Here is a 21,049-nt window from a genome sequence, read left to right on the forward strand (position 1 = left end):
AATTTAATAATGTGTAGCATTTTGGACACCAATGTCCTACTACTACTACCTTAAAAAGAAATGGTACAATGTTATAAGCTTTAAAGCCTTATTGGGGAACTAGAGTAGCACGTACATGGCTACATTATTAAAATAACTTAAGTGTTTGCGTCTCGGCATAGAATTTGTTTTATGTAAATAGAAAATGAGAGGGAACTACTTCCTGAGAAAAAAAAATCTAGTGGTGATTGAAAGAGGAACCAATGAAAACCTGGCAGTAGAGGCAGACTGGGAGCCTAGCCAGCTGATTTTTAAGGAAGTGAGCACTCATAAGCAGAAGAGTGTTTGTTTCTCTCAGCAGAGGAGAGTGTATCCAGCATCAGGCAGCATGAAAGTCCTCGTCCTGTTTGTGTGCCTGTCAGTGGGCTGCCTTGCTCAGAGACCACGACAATGCAGTAAGTCCAACACAGATGTTCAAGTAAATTGTACAGCTAGTGTTTTTTGTGTTGTTGTTGTTTTTCAGAAGGATGCCTTAAATCTTAGAAGTTCACTCACTACAGTGTGAATACTGAGTGTGCTGTTCTATTTTTGTTCCAGAAGTTACAGTATGAGGTGTATATAAGTTACCAGTTTAGTACAGATGTACAGACTTTATTTAGATTAAATCAACTTTTAAACATTTTGACAGTGTCCCCACCACTGCTGACTGGAAGCCTCTCTGTGGTAAGTCTTAAACTTTTTTTTTTTTTTAATTAATACTACTGTGTAAACTGAACTCTCTGACTGACTTGAAAGTTTACATTCACCATTGATAATTCACTGTTGTACAAAGAAGTCTACATTGGACTATTATCATCATGGAAAAATAACTGATTACTGCAATGTTATGATAAAATTCTGATTAAAAAATGATTCAGTAGAAAAAAATATTTTTCCTCTTCAAGTCGACCCAAAGTGAGAAGCTGACGGCCTATGCCAAGTACAGCTATGATGCACTGGGAAAGCGCATCCGCCTCCAAGAGTTAGGATCTTATGAAAATCACACCTTCTACATTGATGCACTGCTACTCTACAATCAGGTAATGGAAACAGAACTATGATATCTGCATTTGGGAAATGTCATATATAACATAACTTACTAAATTGTGCATTGTGTCCTCCAGGGTGTCATGTACAAGATCAACTACAAGAACCACACATGTTGCAAGAAGCCACTGAGTGTAGACTTCCATCCGCTGGCGATACCGCGGGATGCTTCCCTGCTTGGCCAGGTTATATTGGGTGCCTCATCTGGCCCAGGGCAAGGTGTCCTGGTCAACACCTGGGCAGGAGAGGTCCAGATGAAGAAGAAAGGAACAGGTAAGAGGACGTTAAACTAGGGGAAATTAGACAGAAAAATTGCAAAGTCATGTGGTGTACTGTAGCACATGACTTGCCCTGATTCTTCCCTCTAATCCCTGCCCTTGTTTTCTATGCTCATGAACCTGTTTGTCTGGTCATGCTGCCTCACCGTCCATGTGATCTACTTCTGTTTTCATCAGCCAAATACATGAGCACTGTCACTGAGTTTGGATGTGTTCCTGTCAGCACTCTGCTTCACACCAACAAAAGTGGATGGGTCGTGACCAGGTGAGTGCATGCACGTGACTACCAAACATATGTAACTCACCTAGGTCTCACAGATTTCTTAAATATATTTAGGACCAGTATCTGATTTGGTAGGAGGAGATGAAAGAGAGCATGACAGACAAAATAGGCAAATAAAGCCAGAGGGTGTTTCCATTTGACTAGCGTTAATTAACCAGTGGATACTGTAATTAAAGCGTTCAGTGCAACAATACACTATTTAAAGAGTTGCTTCACAGTTTGAACACAAACACAAACATAAATCCAGCAACTGGTCACTTAACAAATGTCACTTGCATCTGAATATCTCTGAATTGTAACAGAGATCAGGATTCCTTTGGCCAGTTCATAAGTTCAACTTCCTTTTCTTTGGGTTTCAGTCAGTTCAGCTAAATAGTGTTTTTAGCTGTGACAAAAAATTGAAGTAGTCAGATTTCCTTCCACACACAGGGGGGAGGAATGGGTGGTTTCTTCCTTAGGGTAAAAGGTGATCTCCTTCATGATGGAAAACCCAAAATTCAAAATCTATGGAAACTCAAAACCATGCCTTTGTACAATGCTATTACTATATTGAGTCATGAAATTCCAATCCCCTATGACCACAATTAATAGCATGTTCCTCTTTTATTGCTTTCAGCTTCTTCAACAACGTAATCGGACTTGTGGACCCACAACAGCTCATCCCTCCGCCTTTCTGTAAGGGCGCCCAACTGGAGGAAGCGGATGGAGAGGATCCTGTGACCTTTTTCAGCTTGTTTTAGAACAAGCTGTTTTATAGTGCACTATGATGATGAATAATGACTCTTTGCACTTGTATTACTACTCTCTTAAAGTTCCTGATTTACCAGCATTTATGGGTGAAATGCATGCCATTATCCAATCAGTATCACTTGCTGCAATGCTTCAAGTTTATTATTCTTTCATTTGTGGGTGGATGTGTGAAACTAAATAGATGGAGTTTCCCTTTACATTAGGAAACACACTCAATTTGTTAAATATCTTTTAACTCATTTACATAATACCAGTAATCATGATTTTTAAAAAGTGAATTCTAAGAAATCCTGTACTGCAGCCACACAGGGTCATATTTCCCAGATGTGGCTGTAAATTATAAGTTACACTATATGGACTTCTAAATCACTCATTATATCTCTCTGTTACAGCTGCTGATGTCCTTATGTTTGTTTCTGTGTATGCTAGTTTGCAATGGAATTAAAATTGAAGTTTAAAATGTTCTGCGTTTGGTGGTTTACAACATGAATTTACATGAATGGATAAGATCATGATATGATTTATACATAGCTGCTCATTGAGAATCATTGTGACAAAATGCTGAAGGTTACAGAGCTTGAAAACATTCTAAAAGCAGGTGGAACCCGAGACTAGAAAACAAAATTGCACTCAAACTCATATTAAATGATTTAAGTGTATAAACTGCATCTGGATTTAACAGCTACCCATACAATGTATTTGTAAGTTTAAGGTAGATGAAAATGTAAAATATTAATGAATTTACTGTAGTGTTACTGTAGTGTGTACTGACATTTTGTGCTGTACTGACATTTACACTATTGTAGTCTTTCTGATGTGTGAGGGCTTCTGGTATTTAATCAACCGAATGTAAAGGAGCCTTGTGGGTAATCCACTGATCCAAAAAAAATTGTCTTGATGTAGCAGCACAACCCCTGATTACATCTACTGAAATAAAAATTCACATAAAAAATATATAATATAGCACTTTAATGGGTATGTCAATATATAGTAAAAATGTTAAGTAAAAATGAGAAAGGCAAAATTCAACATACATTACTTGCCTTTAATCATTCAGTTGTCTATTTGTGTGTTCTACAAACACCTGCAGGCTAATTTATTCTTTAGGTTCATGAAATATTCAAAAAATTGAATATTGGTATAATGTTTTTTTATTGAAAGTATGACTTTAGGAAATCACATGTCGAGACCTGTGCATCTGTTTTTAGGTTCTACTCTATTGTTGTGTGCAAATTGTGAGATTCCTGTATTGGCTTGTCCTTTCTTCTGTATTTGCAGCATTTTAAAATGTTAAAAATACCATCTGCTGGCCACTAGATGGCAGTGGTTAACAAGCAATGTGTACCAAGTTCAGATCAAAGATAAAAAAAATGACAAAAGGGTTGTTTGATTGACTGGAGAGTGAAACACAAATATATTTTTATGATAAAGTTCAATAATTCACTTTACACTGCACATTATGATAGTTCAGAGGCAGAGTTACTGCTGTTCAACACGGCGAGGAGTCACTTGGTAGCAATAGTAACACACTCCTCTTAATTCCCCAACTTCCTGCACCCCTACATCTGCTGCCATCACACCCTGCTCCTGTGCCTCAGTCTCCAGCCACAGCAGCCTGGCATCAGGGTCCTCATCAGAGAACTGCAGCAGCGACCCGGAGCTCCGCAACACCTTTAAACATTGCTTCAGCACCTGGTTGGCCTTCCCTCTCCCTTCCTTAGACCTCAACAAGGCATCTGTGGTGCCCTTGTCAACTATAAGGTCCATGCTGCAGGAACCGTAGTGCTTGTGCAGCTGTGTGCAGTCCAGCTCTACAAACTCCAGCTGTGAAGAACAATTTTGAGGATGGATGGCTTTGGCTCGGACGTGTTCCTGCATCAGACGCACAGCTACGGGGGAAATGTCAGCACATGTGACCCTTACAGGAAGAGGGGAGTGTCTGTAAATACAGGGCCCCAAGGCAGAAGTGCCACAACCCATGTCCAGGACTCGGAGCAGAGCATCTGGGTTGGACTCGGCCTGTAAAAGGGGCAAAATGAAGTCTCGGACAGAGTCAAAGCCAAAGAACCACTCAAAGTTCTTGAAGGTGCTTGTCCTGCTGTTGTTCTCAGTGTAGAAGCGGTCCCAGGTTGCTTTCTTGTCCATGTTTTCAATCAGTTCAGCTTGACAAAAACACGGACTATTAATAATCATATTAACCATTCTATTTATACAAGCTATAAGCACAAATTGCTATCCAAGGTGAGGATATTAAAACACAGGCAACATTATCAGTGGAATATAATACAACTAACCTTGGGGCCTGCATGGTCCTTTTGTATATGACCTAATGCCAAACTGCATAAATCTGGCAATGTGTTCTGTTTATAAATAAACTGGCTTTCCATTAAATCATGATATTGAATTCTTATTTAACTAAATCTGCTTGTTCACTTCTTTAAATGTAATTTAGAGTATTATCAAAAGTTATTCATCCTTCTTCTTTATTTGTTTAAAGCAAAATACATTCAGAAAAAGTAAAGTGTTGCTTTACGGTGCAACATTGAATGAATGAGTTTAGCAGCAACTTGTACAAGCGTAATTGCAGTAAACATTACGTACAGCTACTACTACTAATATTACGTACTACTACAACTAACAGTGGTAGTAGCAGTAGTAGTAGTATGAGTGATACTACAGTCTACTACTCAACCATACTGAAACCAGCCTGGTTCGAGACAGGGCTAACACATTGCAGCTAACTATTGAAAGTAAATAGCTAGCGTGTAGGCTACATTAGCACTCCACTCCATGTGTTGCAATTACAGCACTGACACAAAAACATTTAAGCCAATAAAATAATACAGTAACTTTACACGTACTTGTCAGAGAGGACTGATGCCGCACACATGCTGCAGCTATTCTCCTGCCTGTCATTGTTAACGACTTTGAAAACAGCAGCATTTCCACTGTGACTTTGCCTGTCCTCACGCTTATGTGAATGAAGAGCTCTCACTCTAACCGGATTTTTATGTACCATAAACCACATCTCTTGGTCAACGAAAAGGTAACCGAGATAAGGGCTTGTTCTTCTAGATGATCTTTGGTTAGCAGCAACGATGCAACTGCACCATTCACAAGTGCACATAATGGCAAATGATCACTCTGGTAATAATTAAGTGGATTTATACATACATGGTAATGTAACTCATACATCTATTAAATATAAAAATATTACATTATTGTCATGTGTGCAGTGTTCATTGCACACCTTGCATTTGTTGGAATATTGACAGCTACTACAGGAGGTACAATATGAAGTACCTGAATGCCATAGCCTTACTACAGCCTTAAATGGGCAAGCATATAAAAACTTTGGAAAAATAATTAATAGCTATTTTCTATTATTTCTAGGTTAAAATAACACAATTTCATGATTTTTTTCAAAATATGACCTTTATTTTTCATTTTACAGTTTGTATCTCCCAGGATACATTGCCCGTTTAGGGTATAAAAGCCTCTCTTTGCACTTCTGATATACGATGGAGGTCTGTCCATCCTGGCACATCCTGCATCGGCTTTTCACTGACACAATAGGGAAGTGGTCAATCCCGTCATATCTCATACCATCCACAGGCCTGGGGACTTTTGGCTGTTTGATGATTCTTAGTGGTGTGTTGTCTTCGTTTCCTTTGGAGGGGCGACCCCTTTTTTGCTTTCAGGGTAGATGAGTCCTTTGGCAACATCCAACCTAAAAGCCTTCAGACAATTATGTTTCTGACCCAGTGGGGCTGCATCACGACGATGGAGAAGCCAGGCATTATTGACAGCAAACCATCTGCCAAAATAAGGCCAGGTACCATCGATGGGACGTGGCTGGAGTGCGATACAGGGCAATCATCATATCAGCCAAATCTACTCCTCCCATGTGAGTGTTGTACTCAGATACAATCTTCGGACATGGCACACTTATCTTCTTCTTTTCCTCTTTGGAGTAGCGTCTCACTTGGCCAACAGGGTTGACAGAAGCACAGGAGCTCACCAAGGTGACAGTTCTGTTGTCTGCCCATTTGACCACAGCAAGCTTTGCATCGTTGTCTACACGAAAGTCAGAGCTGCCTCTTCCTCTTCGTAGGAGGTCTCTATCTTCTTCCAATGTACAACCCATCAAGCGGTTCTTTCGAATGGTACCCAAACTTCTGAGGCCCATAGACTCCTTTAGATGAGTTATCAATCTCAGGGATGTGAAAAAGTTGTCAAAGTAGACAACGCAGTTGGGGGGGGGGGGGGGGGGGGGGGGGGGGGGGTTCTGATGGTTCTGCACAGCTGCAGAACAACATTTCCACCTAACCCAAACTCTTTGTCTGGATTAGCACGATCAAATGTAGACTTCCCTGTGTAAACCATGAAGTCATACACAAAGCCAGACACACTAGCTCGCACAAAGATCTTGAAACCCCATTTCTTGGGTTTGCTGGGTAGATACTGCCACAGACTTCCAGCTTTTTTGCCTTTGTATGGAACCATCATTTCATCAATTGAGAATTGGTTTTCACTCTCAACTTCCATACACTTCCCCCTCATGTGGTCAAGTACAGGCCTTATTTTCACCAGGCGATCTTCACTGGAATCAGAGCTCATGTTATCTTGAAAGTGGAGCATCCTGGACAAACATTTATACCTCTTGAGTGGCATGACATCTGCTACTTTGTCAAATCTAGTGTCTGTTGCCCAGTAGTTATCCATTGCAGGCATTTTCACTACACCCATCATCAACTTCATTCCAGTGAATGCTTTGATTTCAGAGGCATTAGTGTTGATGCTGCTTCCAATAAGCTGACATGAATACAAGTTCGTCTGGTGAGCAATGGTCTCAAAGATGTCCTCGTCAAAGAATTTGGAGAAGTATGTTAGTGGAGTGCATAGCTCATCTGGTGCAGTGAAAAAACTTGGTGTAGCAGTAGACTGGTGCTCAAATTTCGATTTTCTCCACCTATTGAAAAGGAAAAAAATATATCTGTGAATAAACAGGCACCCCCTTCCCCACCAAACTATTTATAATTTTAAACTTGCTTTTTACTGTCGTTTGCTCTCTCTTCTGCCTCATCACCTGAGCTATCACTGCACTGGTCACTGCCGCTGCTGCTGTCCTGACACTGGCCCTCTGTATACAGTTCATCTTCCTCATCTTCACTGCTGGTGCCCTCATCTGAATCAGATGAACCATCAGGTTGCAACACAACAGATGCCACCACTCTCTTTCTGGTACTATAGAATGTACTGGTAGAAATTCCCTGAAAACATGTGTACACTGGTGAATTAATCAGTAATACACATTTAAGAGTAAAATGAAGTGTAATCAATATTTAACACCTTTATATCATTTTTTTCCACCCTCTAGTTTGAAATGGCCTCTCGGTAAGTCGGCTTGTTGTTGATGCTGTAGAAGTAGCTTCTTAATAATGTTTAAAACTTGATAGGCTGTTACCTACAGCATTCACATTTCTTCACGGGTTGACCATGTAACTGCTTGGTAGTATCGATGGGTGGTATGCATAGACTGTATGACAGTAAATGACGCCCCAACTGTCTGTTGTCAATGGTGCGTGGTTGCTAGTGGCCATTTGCACAAATTTTAAGTTTTGAATTACATTTTGGCTATGTAGTCCGTACATTTAGGCTTTTTATGTAACACAGACTTGCGTGAAAAGTCCGTGAGTTTACTAACTAACTAGTTGGGTGTGTTTTGGCATCCTTTCGGAATTTCACACTCCGTGTCCCGCAATGCCGGTGCTTCGGTTTAACTGGTGACCATGTTAACTGGTGACTTTCTCACATGACGGTATGAGGTGAATGAGTCTTCTGAGCACAATTTAACTTGCATAAATGGTTTGTGTAACTTGCATATTAAACACAGATTAGTATATATTTATAAAGTGTTAAACTACAGTTACAGGTTTTTAGGAGAACACCAATTCGCACGGTCCCCAGCTGAACTGAAACACCTGCTCTTCCCTTTACACAGACGTTGATGAGGCACTGTGGTTACAGTTTGTACAGAACGGCGGAACATTCCCGCCTTGCGCAAAGCTAAAGTCAGCCATTTTCCAACGGTTTTCCTCTCCTCTTCAAAACATTTGGTCCCACGGAAGTGTGTGTGTGTGTGTGTGTGTGTGTGTTTACACTTAATGACTTACAACTGCATAATTTTTGCATTTGTATGTTGTATCTCAGAAATTACGTGGATGGAGAAACTGTGAACTGTGGACTCACTGAAGCCATGGTTGGATACCTGTTTGATGGTTCCTTCATTGTGAAATATCCTTACCTGAGAGATCCCTGAGGGGAAAGGCTATGTAAGTTGCTTTTGTTTTTAAATAACTGATTTATCTGTATGTATCTACTAATATATTGTTTTTGCTAGCATACTTGGCACATTTATTAAAGCTTAATAGCATTTTATGAGCTACAATTACTTAAAGTGATATACTGAATGTTAATAATAATGTATTCATATATATTCTACAGTTTTGTGACGAAGTTGACCGCATCCATCCTTTAACACGCAGCTTCTATCATCCCTTCAGGGAGGGGTTCACTGCTGTTCTGCCAAATGTGCTGATGAAATTTGCTGAGGGAAAATCTCTCCTAGCAAAACACTACATTGACGCAAGACAGGAATTTTACACAGTGGATATGTACTCACCAAAGAATATAATTAAAATACTTGAAAAATATCTTTATTTTAGGCGCTGCAAATCATCAAAAAATGTCTAACTTGAGGACTGGACACCAGAAGGAGCTTGTGCATAAGAGGCTCAGACATAACATTGACAAATCGGATTTGCTTGCAATAAATGCCAGTAAAGTAACTAATTTACTGATTAATTGTAATCACTTTTTTTGCATGCTTTTCCTTTATGTAGGGGGACCCTGCCTCATCCCATCCAACCATCCAACTGATGGACAATGACTAGAAAATGGCAATCACTGGAAGAGGGTTCAGCGTGGTAAAGGTAGATGGAGTAGAGGTGTGCCAGTGCATAGGCCTTGATGAAGCCTTCGTAACAGCCTTTAGTATGTATTTTACCCACCACACCTGAAAAACACTTTGAACTTCCTTCAGAGGTGCGCTGTCAGTGTTATGGAAGAGGGAGACAAGCCCCTGCCAGTAACTGTACTCCGAGTGATCAACTTACTGTGCTAGATCATGCCTCAACCATGCCAGTGTCCAAAGTGCACTCGAAGTACATGTACTCTAGTGAAGTTAATCCAACATGTTGGATTTGTTCGTGCACATGAACCAAATTTTAGTATCACCTGTGGTGTAGGTAATTGCCAGTCAACTTTTATTAGATTCCTTTCTTTTAGAAAACGTGTATGGGAAGCACATATGTTTTGTATGTAGGCCTTATAGTAAAAATGACTGTCCACGTGAACAGTCTGCAGTACACCAACACAGTGTGGACCTGGACGTGGATCAACAAAATTCAGAGACTGAACCAAATGCTTCTGATCATCAAACAGTTAAGCCAAATTTGGATAGACTATTACAGGATTTCAGTTTTATGTTTTAAACTCTGAAGGAATTGAACCACATACCACATGTCCATGTTTTATACAAAATTTATATCCTGTATTAGTCAAAGTTGAGTTTTGTTAATGTTCTGTACTTCATACTGAATTGTCAGGTTTTATGTTTAAACTTGCAAAACTGATTTGAGTGTTATGAATTTGCATTTTATACTATAGAGTACTGTCTTTACTCAACTTTGCTCCATGTTTTGTGTGTGAAAGCAAAATATGAATTAAGTGAATGGCTATTTAGCTTTACACTTCAAGTTGGTCTTAGAAAGTGTTGCTTTTTGTCATGAGTTGGAACTTAAGGACATACATTTAAATACAATTAAAAAGGGATTGATTTTGTTGAAAGATGCAAACTAAATGTTCTTTAAATAAATATCTGTCAATAATTCTGTTTTTGTCTCAGAAGTTAAGGGTATGTTTTTGCCTCATAAAGGTATGAAATGGCATGTCGCCCCAGCTGTACCTCATTAGGTTAAAATTCTGTACCTTTCCAATGGGTACAGTTTTGTACTAGGACATAAAGGTACATTTTTGTCACTAGGGGTGCAGAGATGTTCTTTTACAGGTACAGACAAGAAGTTACAGGTACAGTGCTCGTACCCTGATAGGGTACTGCTGGAGCGACAAAGCCTTTATACCTTTTTAGGTCCATTCTTGTACTTTGATTTCTGTGAGTGTATAGACTAATTAGTTGTTGTGATTTTATGAGTCATCCACACATTGATCTAAACAAAGTAAGGCTTTAGCCTTACTTAGAGGTAGGGGCTGTAGTAAGGCTATAGCCTCACTTAGACCTAGACCAGGTGTCGGCAACCTTCAACACTCAAAGAGCCATTTGGACCCGTTTCCCACAGAAAAGAAAACACTGGTAGCCACAAAACCCCTTTGACATCTAAAATGAAGATAACACTGCATATATCGTTTTTTATCTCTATGCAAGGCCTATGTATAAAAAACTATAGTGTGTTGCATTTATGAAATGAAAGAACTGCAACAGAGAAAACGAAAATGTATTTGTGCATACACAAACATTTTGAACCGAAAAAAAGCAGGTTGAACGTTCCTTACAAATAAAATACTCTGTCACTTTGAGTCCTCCTCGTATTCATGAAATGAAAAGTCGGACTTAAATGATCCAACAGCCGTCTGCGTCATAGGAGTCTCTATCTGTATCCTTGTTTATCTTCCAGTCACAGTAGCATGTAGCATTGCGCTATGTGTGCCAATAACAGAAAACACATACCTTTTGTTCATTATTAATAAATAAAGCAACTGCCGGAGGAACTGACGCTTTAACCGGACCAATCACAGCCCTTACGGTCCGTGTTGCCGTGACGCATTAGGATTTTTTGGAGGTGCATGTCAGGCTACGGCGTAGGGGTCTGCGTTGACACATAAGTATAAATCAGCCTTTAGTCGTCACCCTCATCTTCACGCAAGATTGCAAGCTGTCATCTGTGAGGTGTGAGCAATGTTTATTTTTTATATAGTTCATGGAGGAGAAGACCTGCTCACATACATATGTGGATCCGAATATCGACAGGACTCCAAATGCATATTTTTTCATGTTGGTGTAAGTGTCGTGGATGGCATTCCACGTTTCAAAAACAAGTTGGTCCAGTTTGGGAAGGTTTTCAATCTCTTTCCATTTGTGATTGTGAGCAAGCATGGCCTTCTGACGGGCAACATCTTCAAGATCAGCTGTCAATCGCTGGAACTTGGACACCCACATATCTTTGTTGGCTATGTCGGCCAATGCCAAAACCTCCTCCAGCATGTGCAGGGCTATGCTTCCTTTCCCCTGAAGAGTTGTGTTCAGCGTGTTCCGGTCATGTCTACCATGAAGTGTAGTTTTTCCAGCCACTCTGGTTGTTCCAGCTCAGGAACGGTGAGCCCTTTGCTGCTCAGGAAAGTTTTCACCTCTTCCAGACAAAAACTGACAACTACATTGTAGACTGATAAATTGTTGTGACTTTATGAGTCATCCACACATTGATCTCATCAAGGTAAGGCTATAGCCTTACTTAGATGTAGGGGCTGTAGTAAAGCTATAGCCTTACTTAGATGTAGACTAATCAGTTGTTGTGATTTTTTGAGTCAACCACACATTGATCTCACCAACGTAAGGCTATTGCCTTACTTATATGTAGGGGCTGTAGTGTGAAGTGATGCCGCACACATGCTGCAGCTATTCTCCTGCCTGTCATTGTTAACAACTTTGAAAATGGCAACATTTCCACTGTGACTTTGCCTGTCTTCATGCTTATGTGAATGAAGAGCTGTCACTCTAACCAGATTTTTATGTACCACAAACTGCACAATGAAAAGGTGACCCGAGATAAGGGCTTGTTCTTCTAGATGATCGTTGGTTAGCAACAATGATGCAACTGCACCAGTCACAAGTGCACAAGTGATCAATAATGGAAACAATAATTAGCTGTAGCTCTTAATGCAACCTGACTAAAAACATGACAAGAAATAAGATGTAAATCCCTTTAATAAAACTCAATGAAACGCAGTGTAACAAAGGAAAAGAATCCAACATAAAGCAAGTAGATAACATTTACAACCACAAAAGAAAAAAAAACCTGTACAACTCTAAATGCCTGGAGTCACTTCTATTTTTCAAAGATTTTTTTAATTAACCATTCTGTGATGACTGAGGGAAAACTTGGGAGTTTGGGGGTGGGGGCAAGAGGGGTAGGGGAGGCATGTACTGTGATTTTATCTTTTATTTTCTTCTTTTTTTTTTCAAATACATGAGTGTAATCTCATACACAGTTGTATGCTTCATCAACGTGGCTGCTGAAGATATTCTTTTTTTAAACCCGCTGCTGTAGCACAGAGCAGGAGGAGGATGAGGTGGGCTGTGGCCGGGAGTGTTATTTGTACAAGATGTCATAATGGCCAGGTCTATAGAGGAGGAAGATGCGGGGGTCACCGCCTTCCGGGAAGACGTGGTGATTGACTGTTCCTCCTTCTCCTCTATCCATGTACTCCACGAGGATGGATACGTTCAGGGCCTGGGCTAAGGCGATGATGTGAATGTGGTCACTTTCTTTTGACATTGGCTCTACCTCCTTTAGAAAAAGAAAAAAAAACAAACACAAATGTGAGTTTGCTTTCACTGTTAAAACATGAAGCTGGTTAAACATTGTGAGTATTTACTTTTCTATCTTTGTCTACCATAAAATAGCAGCCTGTGTACTCTTTCTAAACAACAACTACCAACATATGCTTTAGGCAACAAGGCATGTTCTCTGTTTTTAAAGCTATCTTTTAGAGCTCCTCTTAAACCATTTAACAGCTATCAGCTTAAGTGGAGCAGCTGCTTAAAGGCATACTGAGTGAAGCTGGCGAGATTTCAACTCTCGCTCTTATAACAAACCAGTCAAAGCACTGGACTACCACAATATCTTACTCTGCAACAAGTATTAATATTTGACATGAACAGAAAATAAATATATCAAAAATAATTGATTCAATGTAAAAGGGGCTGATTAATATACTAATATGTACGTTTTTGCCCTGAAAATCCACTCTTCTCTAATTCAGTGACACTTTCTAAGATAGTGACCTCATTTTTTATTAAAAAAGCTTTTCTGCAGACTGTCTCAAGAGGGAAATGGTTATGAGACCCAGATTTTTTTTCTCTGGAGGAACTTAAAGTTCATTTTAAGTTCATCGGTGCGAAATGAAAATAAAAAAAAAACCTACCTGCTGACAGAACTCCTTGACAGAGCGTCCTCCCTCTATGAAGTGCTGAAAGAAGCCGTACTCTCGCTGCAGGTAGCCTGAGGTGAGCAGCCGCAAGTAGACGACCACATAGTCTGACACATTCTGGTCATTGAAGGAGCTCAGCAGCTCCTGCAGGCTTGGCTGTTTCTCACACAGTTCAATCAGGTCCATGAACTAGGAGGAGAGACATTATTTACATTGTTAGGTTGATTAGTACCAGTCCAGCAGACCAGTTTATGGTCCATCTGGGCACAATCTGTGTGCCAGTCTGCACACTTTGGCAAATGACCATTAAAGGTGGCAGCACAACGAACAAATAACAATAATCTCTCATTGAAGCAGCACACACTACCAACAGTATAAATATATACAAGTATACACTGTAAGACTGAAGACATTTTACAGAATAATCTATCAATGAAAGCTTTTTTGAAGCTACTTTACACTAAAAAACTACATATACTGTTCAATACAATAGACAAAATCATTATTTATAAATTATTTATATAGCACCTTTCCAAACAATTGTTACAAAGTGATTCATGGAGCATAGGAAGAATGATCTCATACTATTTGCTACTTGAATGAAGAAAAATGTCAGCATTTAGGTTTGTCAGTTAGCAATAAATAACTAATGTATTTGTTATGTTGTGCAGGAAACTCACAGTGTTGTGGAAGTCTTCAATGGTAAACTCAGTGAATCCTTCGTTAACCAGGTCCAGTTTGCTTTTAGCTGCAACTGCTTTGAACCTGAGGAGACAGAAAGTTGTGTGAGTATTACAGTCACAATTGTGTTTGTGTCTGATGACTGCATATCTAATTGTACAGCTAAATAATATAATATTCACATGTCAGATATTTGCAGAAAATGTAAAAAGTAAATCAAATCAAATCAACAGCCAGTACAACTATAAAAGGATATCCTTGTGCCAATACAGACTTTGATAGAGTGTGAAGTGTGAAGTTGACTCCAAAGACAGGCAGCCACAACAGTACCCAAACATCAACAAATATGACACTCACTTCTGTAGTTCTTTGCTGTCATCTAGCAGGGACTCAAGATGTGCAAAGCCAAAGGCTCTGTAGAAACAGTTCCCATCTGGTCGCGTCTTACGAATGTACGAGTATTTTTTGTGTAGGTCCTGCAACAAAAAAAAAAGAAAGAAAGAAAGAAAGAAAGAAAGAAAGAAAGGATACCAAACTGTAAAATCAAAAGTAAAACTGCATGGCATTTTTTGTGACGCTGATTAAAATGACACCCTGGACTTGTGGAGGAAATGCTCCAGGATGTGGGTGCAGTAACCTGAGAGCAGCTGGTGCGGTTTGACTGACCTTGATCTTGAGCTGATAAACTGTGTCTTCCTCAGCGTACTCCCTCTGCAGCACCGCCAGGTCCTGTCTGTCCGACACTAAAGGGTTACTGTTGGCTATCTGGACGCCCACACACAGAAAATCAAAGTCAGAGGGTGCACTGGACGCTACTTTACTCATGTGGATTGTAAGTGTTTTAATCCTGACCAGTGTATTTATACATGCAGAACTTCAACTGCACTCTTTGATATTATGTTGGTCTGAAAACATCTACTATTAGAGTTAAAAGTATGCAGACATGTTTAATAGTTATTTTAACAGGTCATGGTCATGAAAAAACAATCTGTTAATTAAATAAGGGCAAATCATTTAGACATCAGTGTCAATGCATCAGCTGGGGTTTTCCAGATGTTTAACTGTGTAAAGAAATGACTGGAATCTCAAAACATGTTGACCTCGTGACTCAGACACAGAATAATGACATCACCTTTGTTTATCTTAACTGTCAAAATGAAAGTGAAAAAAAAAGAAAGAAGATTTCTCACCTCCTGCTGAATTCTGTCCTGCTGGGCGATTATGGCCTCGTCGTACGCGAGGCAGTTCACTCCTGTAAGAGAAAGGAGACACATTCAATTGGCCTCAGTGTTAGATACTCAAAGGTGGAGACCAATCACCATCATGGCTGAGGTGGTACAAAGCCGCTATTGGATGCTACCCTGTTAGAGCTGTAATCATTAGTCAAAGTTAATCTGGTATTATGCTGGTAATCTATTATTTGTTTCAGTCATTTTTCACCCTAACATTTCTATGGCATCAGCTTCTGAAGCTTTGCTGCTTCTTGTCGACTTTACACTACAGTAAATTGCGTATCTCTGGACTTTGGTCTGTTGCTCTAAGAAGATATTCAAAGACGTCACGTTGAATGAATAAATAATAAAAAAAGAAATCAATAGTGGGGAAAAAAGCATTAGTTGCAGCCCTACACCATATCAGAATATAAAATTGGTAAGGTTCAAATTATATAGGTGGAACATCACATCGCACTGTTGTAATGCTTTAATATAGCAGATATGAGCATATATATGAGCAGAGACACTGCTGTACTGTTGCAGTGACAGTATGTTGCAAGGTCAGTGCTGCACTTCCAACAGCACGAAATGACACTATTAAATAAGTGAACCATTAAAGCTAAGAAGTTATTTCAGTTGAATAAACTTAGCAGTGTAAGTGTGCTTAAAAATAACCTGCGCTGACCCTACAGAAACAATTGCTGCAGGAGCTTCCTGTTGTCTACATGTATGCAGGTGTAGGCATGTGGCTTGTTTGACCCAAATAATACATCTGTATTAAAGGATGACTATCCATGATACACCTTTTGGTCACGAAGTGGAGATCATTGACTCATGCTGCCCATTACCCTTCTCTCTTAAATGATTCTGGGTCATCTGTTTGTGAAGAAGTTCACAAGTCAATCTAACTGTAATCTGGCTGTTTAAGGCAATGCAAACCAGGTGATAGGGGTTTAACAATGGACTTTAGCACCATATTTTGCAATTAAAAAATATGACGATACGCATTGTGAAGCTTAAAAATGGATCGCTATATAAATAAAGTCAATTAAATCATATCCTCAGGAGGATGACACCATTCTGTGATTCCTGCCTTGTAAGAGGAAAGTAAAATTTAAAAAAGACCTGCAGAAGGTGTGAGAGAGTTACGATAACCACAGTTGGCTGGACCTCTAGGGCTAACCCAAAGCTACAAAACAATCACAGTCAACTGTCAGTGGCAAACGGTGAGTTAGTTTTGTTCTCCAAACGCGTGTAGTGTAGTCACACACTGGCTAAAATATTGCTGCGGTGCTGAAAGTGGCAGTTAATGAATGGGAGTGTGGATCATCAAATCAGCCCGCTGCCATTGTTACAGACAATGCTAGAAACATGAATGTAGCAGTGAGAGTCCGGGCTGGGACCGTTAACCGTGTGAGAAGAGCAGCAATTTTATCAAAGATATCGTAGTGCCACCGCGACTCTGGCGTCAAAACTAACTTATGACTGATGTAAGCTCCTGATGATTTTGTGATGCTTTTTAAAATGTAAACAATCTCTGTCCATACTAACCTGAAAAAGCATGTAACTGGGCATTAGCGTGCCAGTGCAAAGAGGACTCTGCAGTTGGTCGCTTCGTTGCAGAAAAAATGCCTGTACCAAGGGTGTGTGCATATTATTTTTGCATTTTGCACTGAAATTTACAGAATAAGGGACAAAACTGTATTTTTTTTGTTTGCAATCAATTTACACATCAATGTTTTTTTAACTGTTTTTCATGAGTACTTACACACAACACAGATATTACTCAATTTTTTGTAACAAAGACTGCCACACAAATACCCTCGTACACATGTTTTAACCCTCTCTACACTGACTGATTAGGCTCCCAGTCTGTCTGTTTACCTACAGGCAGATTCACTTCCAATGGGGGGGGTCGGGAAATAAAATCAATGTATCACTTAATACAAACAATGCAGGTTGGAGCGATGGGCTGTTGCAAATTCATGTTTATGTGGGAAATTAGTATCACTGCTGGTATGAATAAATTTCAAGTGAAATATTCACAGGAGAGTATTTAGTATTTATAGGTAATTTATTTATCATATCCCCAGAGTGTAAAGTCTTTTTAAAAAATGACAATGTTTTGTTTTTGTAAATTGTCATGCTTAAGGGAATAAATAAGAACCCTGCTATTTAAGATTGTTTTCATTCTTTCTTTGATAAATATATTAAGTGTACTGTACAGTGGGCCCCGTATCGTCTGTGTTGACTGCATCCTTACATCCATACCTGATGGTCAAACAACCTTTTTTAGAAAGGATGCAGCTTTCCCATTGGCAGGGCAAGTACGTAAGTAAGTCAAGTAATGTTTCTCATCGCATACATAGGCTTATTTTGTTCTATTTGTTGTCTTCTTCAGGTTAAAAAACGACATGAAAGGTGTTCTGGTTGGTAAAACCCTGACACTCACGTATGTGTCAGAATTAGATGGTAAATGACGTAGGGTGGATTAGTGTAATGTGGGATAACTAAGACCCAGTGCATTTATCTATTTTTCTATTCAATTCTTTTAAAAGCTAAATGTCACCATACAGGATCTTAACCCCTCTGACGAAGAAAGCAAAAAATTGTAAGCCTATTGAATTAAATGACCAAATATTGGTATGCACATATCAAAATATTTTGGCAGATAAGGTTGCTTTGTATATATCAAAGTATTTCTAAGCCTAAAAAATAGTGTCCCACATTAGAAAATCCACAAATTCTGAAGCACAAGGAACATATAATAATATATACATTTGCCATTTTCCTTTTGAGTATAATATCTAAAAATTGTCTTCTTATTTAACAAGGAAACATCTCAGGGATTTCATAATGATATTAGGTGTTGATATAATGTATTGGATTCATATGTAAATATGGCAAACGAGTCAGAATTGCAAAGTGTCCCACATTACCCTAATCCACCTAATTACAGTTTTAATCAAATGAAATCAACAACAAGGCATTCGCGGAGTGTGTTACATGTTCTCTCTGTGTTTTCATTATAATTGACAAGTCAGCACAAGCAGCCGCATAGAGCCCACAGTCACCAGCTACCACGATAACAAGTTTGTCCGTTACACCGGCTAACGTCAGCTAAACCGGGCTAGCTCTAGCTGAGCGAAAACAAAACAAAATCTCCTCACGACGAATAGCGTCATTTCAGCAGCCAAAAATAGCCTCTCTTGTCTTTAATATTAAGCATACACTCTCAATATTTCCTTAAGTGTAAAACTCTAGGACTGTCACTCGTTGCTGCTGTGTCAGTCACTAAACAAGCATATTTTTCTTTGTGTAGCAATGGTTGCTCGCTAACGTTAGCCAACAAGCTGTGGCCTCTGCCTCGTCGCTGCACGTCGGCCACCTCCGCGGCGGAGAGGCCGGGCGGCTGACACGCAGAGCCTACACAAGTGTGGATGTGAGCTTCGCTTGCAGGAGAAGTGGCCGCGCTGTTGGTTGTTTATTTGTTGTGCTGTAACGGTTTCTCTCACCCTCCACCTCTGGCTGTGATGATTCCTGCTGCTCCTCCGCCATCTTAGCTGTCCAGATCTGTTTCCTCCTTCTGCATGACCTCATTCATTACACACTTCCGGGCGGAGTCAAATCTATTTATTTTATTTATTTACCTTTTTTTTTTTTTTACTTTCATATTTACATATCCTATCCATATCTGTTTGAATATTTACACAAACTACTCTTCTTTTCATAAGATTTTTTTTCTCTGGCATGGTTTTTCTACAAAAAAGTTAAATGATCTTGTTAAAATCCTTAAAATTAGATTCACACATTCTCTCTCATTAAAAATCTCAGAATCTATAATTATGCAAATGTTGTTTATTTCAGCAGTTTAACTGCTTGGCACAAGATGTCTCCTACTTTCACTGTAAGGTCTATTCTCGGTGTTTGTGCACTGGAGGCTTCAAGTTTCCACACTAGACTTGTGTAAAGTTACATACTGGCCCAGGATTGGCTACCAGACTAGCTGTGATGTCACAAATCCTGCTTGTACAACCACCCCTTAAAATTGGATTGTCAATAAGTACAGAGAAACTTTCCACTTTCAGCAGGTGCATGTGAAAGCACATACATCATTCGGCACAGAGAAGCTCAAACATTCAACTGAAGGAGAAAGAAGAAACAATCATTTTTGAGTGGAGTGAAACACATGATTTAAACAGCACACGTGATAAGTTCTGGTGAATTGAATAATTAAATTGTCTTTGCACATAACACTGGAAAACCAACCAGACCCAAAGCTGTTCACTGTGTGGCGACTGATTTGTGATAATGTGATAACAATACATTTGTCTGATCATTTTTTATTACCACAAAGCAATACTAAAGCACAATATAAACTGAAACCTAAGGGCCTTAAATACTGCATTTCTCCCTGTCCTGCCCTGTCCTGTCTTGTAATTCTCTGTGTTAAAATCTAGTTGTTATTTTTTTACTTTTCGGTTGATGTGCTCACATGCTGTTAAATCTTGAAGAAATGTATGTTGAATAAAAATGTCATATAAATGCAAGTACAAATTGGCCTAGGAATCATAACCCCTAAATCTTAGATGACCCAGAAAGTATGAGTGTACTTGTTTCATGTTCCAAGCTCTCTCTCTCTCTCTCTCTCTCTCTCTCTCTATCACCCTCTACCTATGTTCCGTCTCTTTCCACTCTGTCCACTGTCAAAATGAAGACAAAACAATCTTTAAAAACACAAGATTGTGGAGATTTATTTCAACCCAGCAGATTACACCCAAACACAGCCCTCAATGAATGAAAATCCAGGCACGTGACCAGGACTGTGGAATGCAGAGTCTTCCATAGTGGAGTAGTTGTGCAGTTTCTAGGCTCAATACAGTCCCTGCACTTCCCAGCAGTACACATTAGGGGGCACTGTCTGCAACAAATACAACCTACATTCAACTGCCACTCATCTGGCACTTTTACCTGTTGGGTAATACAATACAACATAAGGCACATTACCTCTGCCACAACATTTTTCATCTTTACATTTCTAACTCTGACTGGCATTTGACTTGACTGTGTCTTGGAGGGAGAAGAACATATATACAGAAGGATACAGAAATCAAAACAGTACAAAAGGTGTTTCTAGAACAAAATAATACTTCATATTTGCCAAAAAGGCAAAATAGATTTTTTTGGTGTTCTCCCTTTGGCACATTGTTTCCCATATAAGGGGCTGTAACATGATCCCACAATATACACATACACACAAAAACATAAAAATTAAAAATTAAACTAACAGTCCACAGATAAATGTGGGCAAACAATATTAACAGTAACAGCTCATAACAAAATTCTCTTGGAGGGGAAACTCCAGTAAGCAGGGGAAACTTTACAAAATACAGACAGGTGTTTTATACTGATGTCCTTTTTTTAAAAAGTATTCATATAGTCATATGAAGCAGGTCAGCATGAAAACTATGTAATTCGTATGTATATTA

The 21,049-nt window shown here is 39.3% G+C and overlaps 3 protein-coding genes across 3 annotated transcripts; 1 reads left to right on the top strand and 2 right to left on the bottom strand.

Annotated features, from left to right (window-relative positions):
• Nucleotides 1-283: 283 nt before the first annotated feature.
• Nucleotides 284-2,840, top strand: LOC128383746 (ependymin-2-like). The gene is made up of 6 exons (XM_053343337.1): nucleotides 284-434; nucleotides 668-702; nucleotides 924-1,058; nucleotides 1,143-1,338; nucleotides 1,521-1,608; nucleotides 2,243-2,840. Exons 1-6 carry the CDS (start codon nucleotides 368-370, stop codon nucleotides 2,364-2,366), a joined length of 645 nt encoding a protein of 214 aa, XP_053199312.1. The 5' UTR covers nucleotides 284-367; the 3' UTR covers nucleotides 2,367-2,840.
• A 918-nt stretch (nucleotides 2,841-3,758) lies between these two features.
• cskmt (citrate synthase lysine methyltransferase) lies at nucleotides 3,759-5,336 on the bottom strand. Its single transcript, XM_053343336.1, has 2 exons — nucleotides 5,238-5,336; nucleotides 3,759-4,538 (listed from the first exon to the last, which is right to left on the bottom strand). The coding sequence occupies exons 1-2, from the start codon at nucleotides 5,317-5,319 to the stop codon at nucleotides 3,856-3,858; spliced, it is 765 nt and encodes a 254-aa protein (XP_053199311.1). The 5' UTR covers nucleotides 5,320-5,336; the 3' UTR covers nucleotides 3,759-3,855.
• A 7,085-nt stretch (nucleotides 5,337-12,421) lies between these two features.
• On the bottom strand, nucleotides 12,422-19,153 carry otub1b (OTU deubiquitinase, ubiquitin aldehyde binding 1b). Its single transcript, XM_053343335.1, has 7 exons — nucleotides 19,076-19,153; nucleotides 15,537-15,598; nucleotides 15,013-15,111; nucleotides 14,704-14,822; nucleotides 14,346-14,430; nucleotides 13,660-13,854; nucleotides 12,422-13,022 (listed from the first exon to the last, which is right to left on the bottom strand). Exons 1-7 carry the CDS (start codon nucleotides 19,116-19,118, stop codon nucleotides 12,825-12,827), a joined length of 801 nt encoding a protein of 266 aa, XP_053199310.1. The 5' UTR covers nucleotides 19,119-19,153; the 3' UTR covers nucleotides 12,422-12,824.
• Between the last annotated feature and the right edge of the window lie 1,896 nt (nucleotides 19,154-21,049).

This window comes from Scomber japonicus, chromosome 22 (genome assembly GCF_027409825.1).
Source record: "Scomber japonicus isolate fScoJap1 chromosome 22, fScoJap1.pri, whole genome shotgun sequence".
Taxonomy (NCBI): Eukaryota; Metazoa; Chordata; class Actinopteri; order Scombriformes; family Scombridae; genus Scomber; species Scomber japonicus.

Bases quoted from the DNA above. Each gene is read 5' to 3' on its own strand.
- LOC128383746 (XM_053343337.1), top strand. From the start codon at position 368: ATGAAAGTCCTCGTCCTGTTTGTGTGCCTGTCAGTGGGCTGCCTTGCT. The intron at 435-667 runs GTAAGTCCAACA...ACATTTTGACAG, and splicing joins TCAGAGACCACGACAATGCA to TGTCCCCACCACTGCTGACT. The intron at 703-923 runs GTAAGTCTTAAA...TTCCTCTTCAAG, and splicing joins TGACTGGAAGCCTCTCTGTG to TCGACCCAAAGTGAGAAGCT.
- cskmt (XM_053343336.1), bottom strand. From the start codon at position 5,319: ATGCTGCTGTTTTCAAAGTCGTTAACAATGACAGGCAGGAGAATAGCT. The intron at 4,539-5,237 runs GTACGTGTAAAG...GTTTTTGTCAAG, and splicing joins GCATCAGTCCTCTCTGACAA to CTGAACTGATTGAAAACATG.
- otub1b (XM_053343335.1), bottom strand. From the start codon at position 19,118: ATGGCGGAGGAGCAGCAGGAATCATCACAGCCAGAGGTGGAGG. The intron at 15,112-15,536 runs GTGAGAAATCTT...GTGGGCGTCCAG, and splicing joins AGGACAGAATTCAGCAGGAG to ATAGCCAACAGTAACCCTTT. The intron at 13,023-13,659 runs GTAGGTTTTTTT...CTTTTTCTAAAG, and splicing joins TCAAGGAGTTCTGTCAGCAG to GAGGTAGAGCCAATGTCAAA.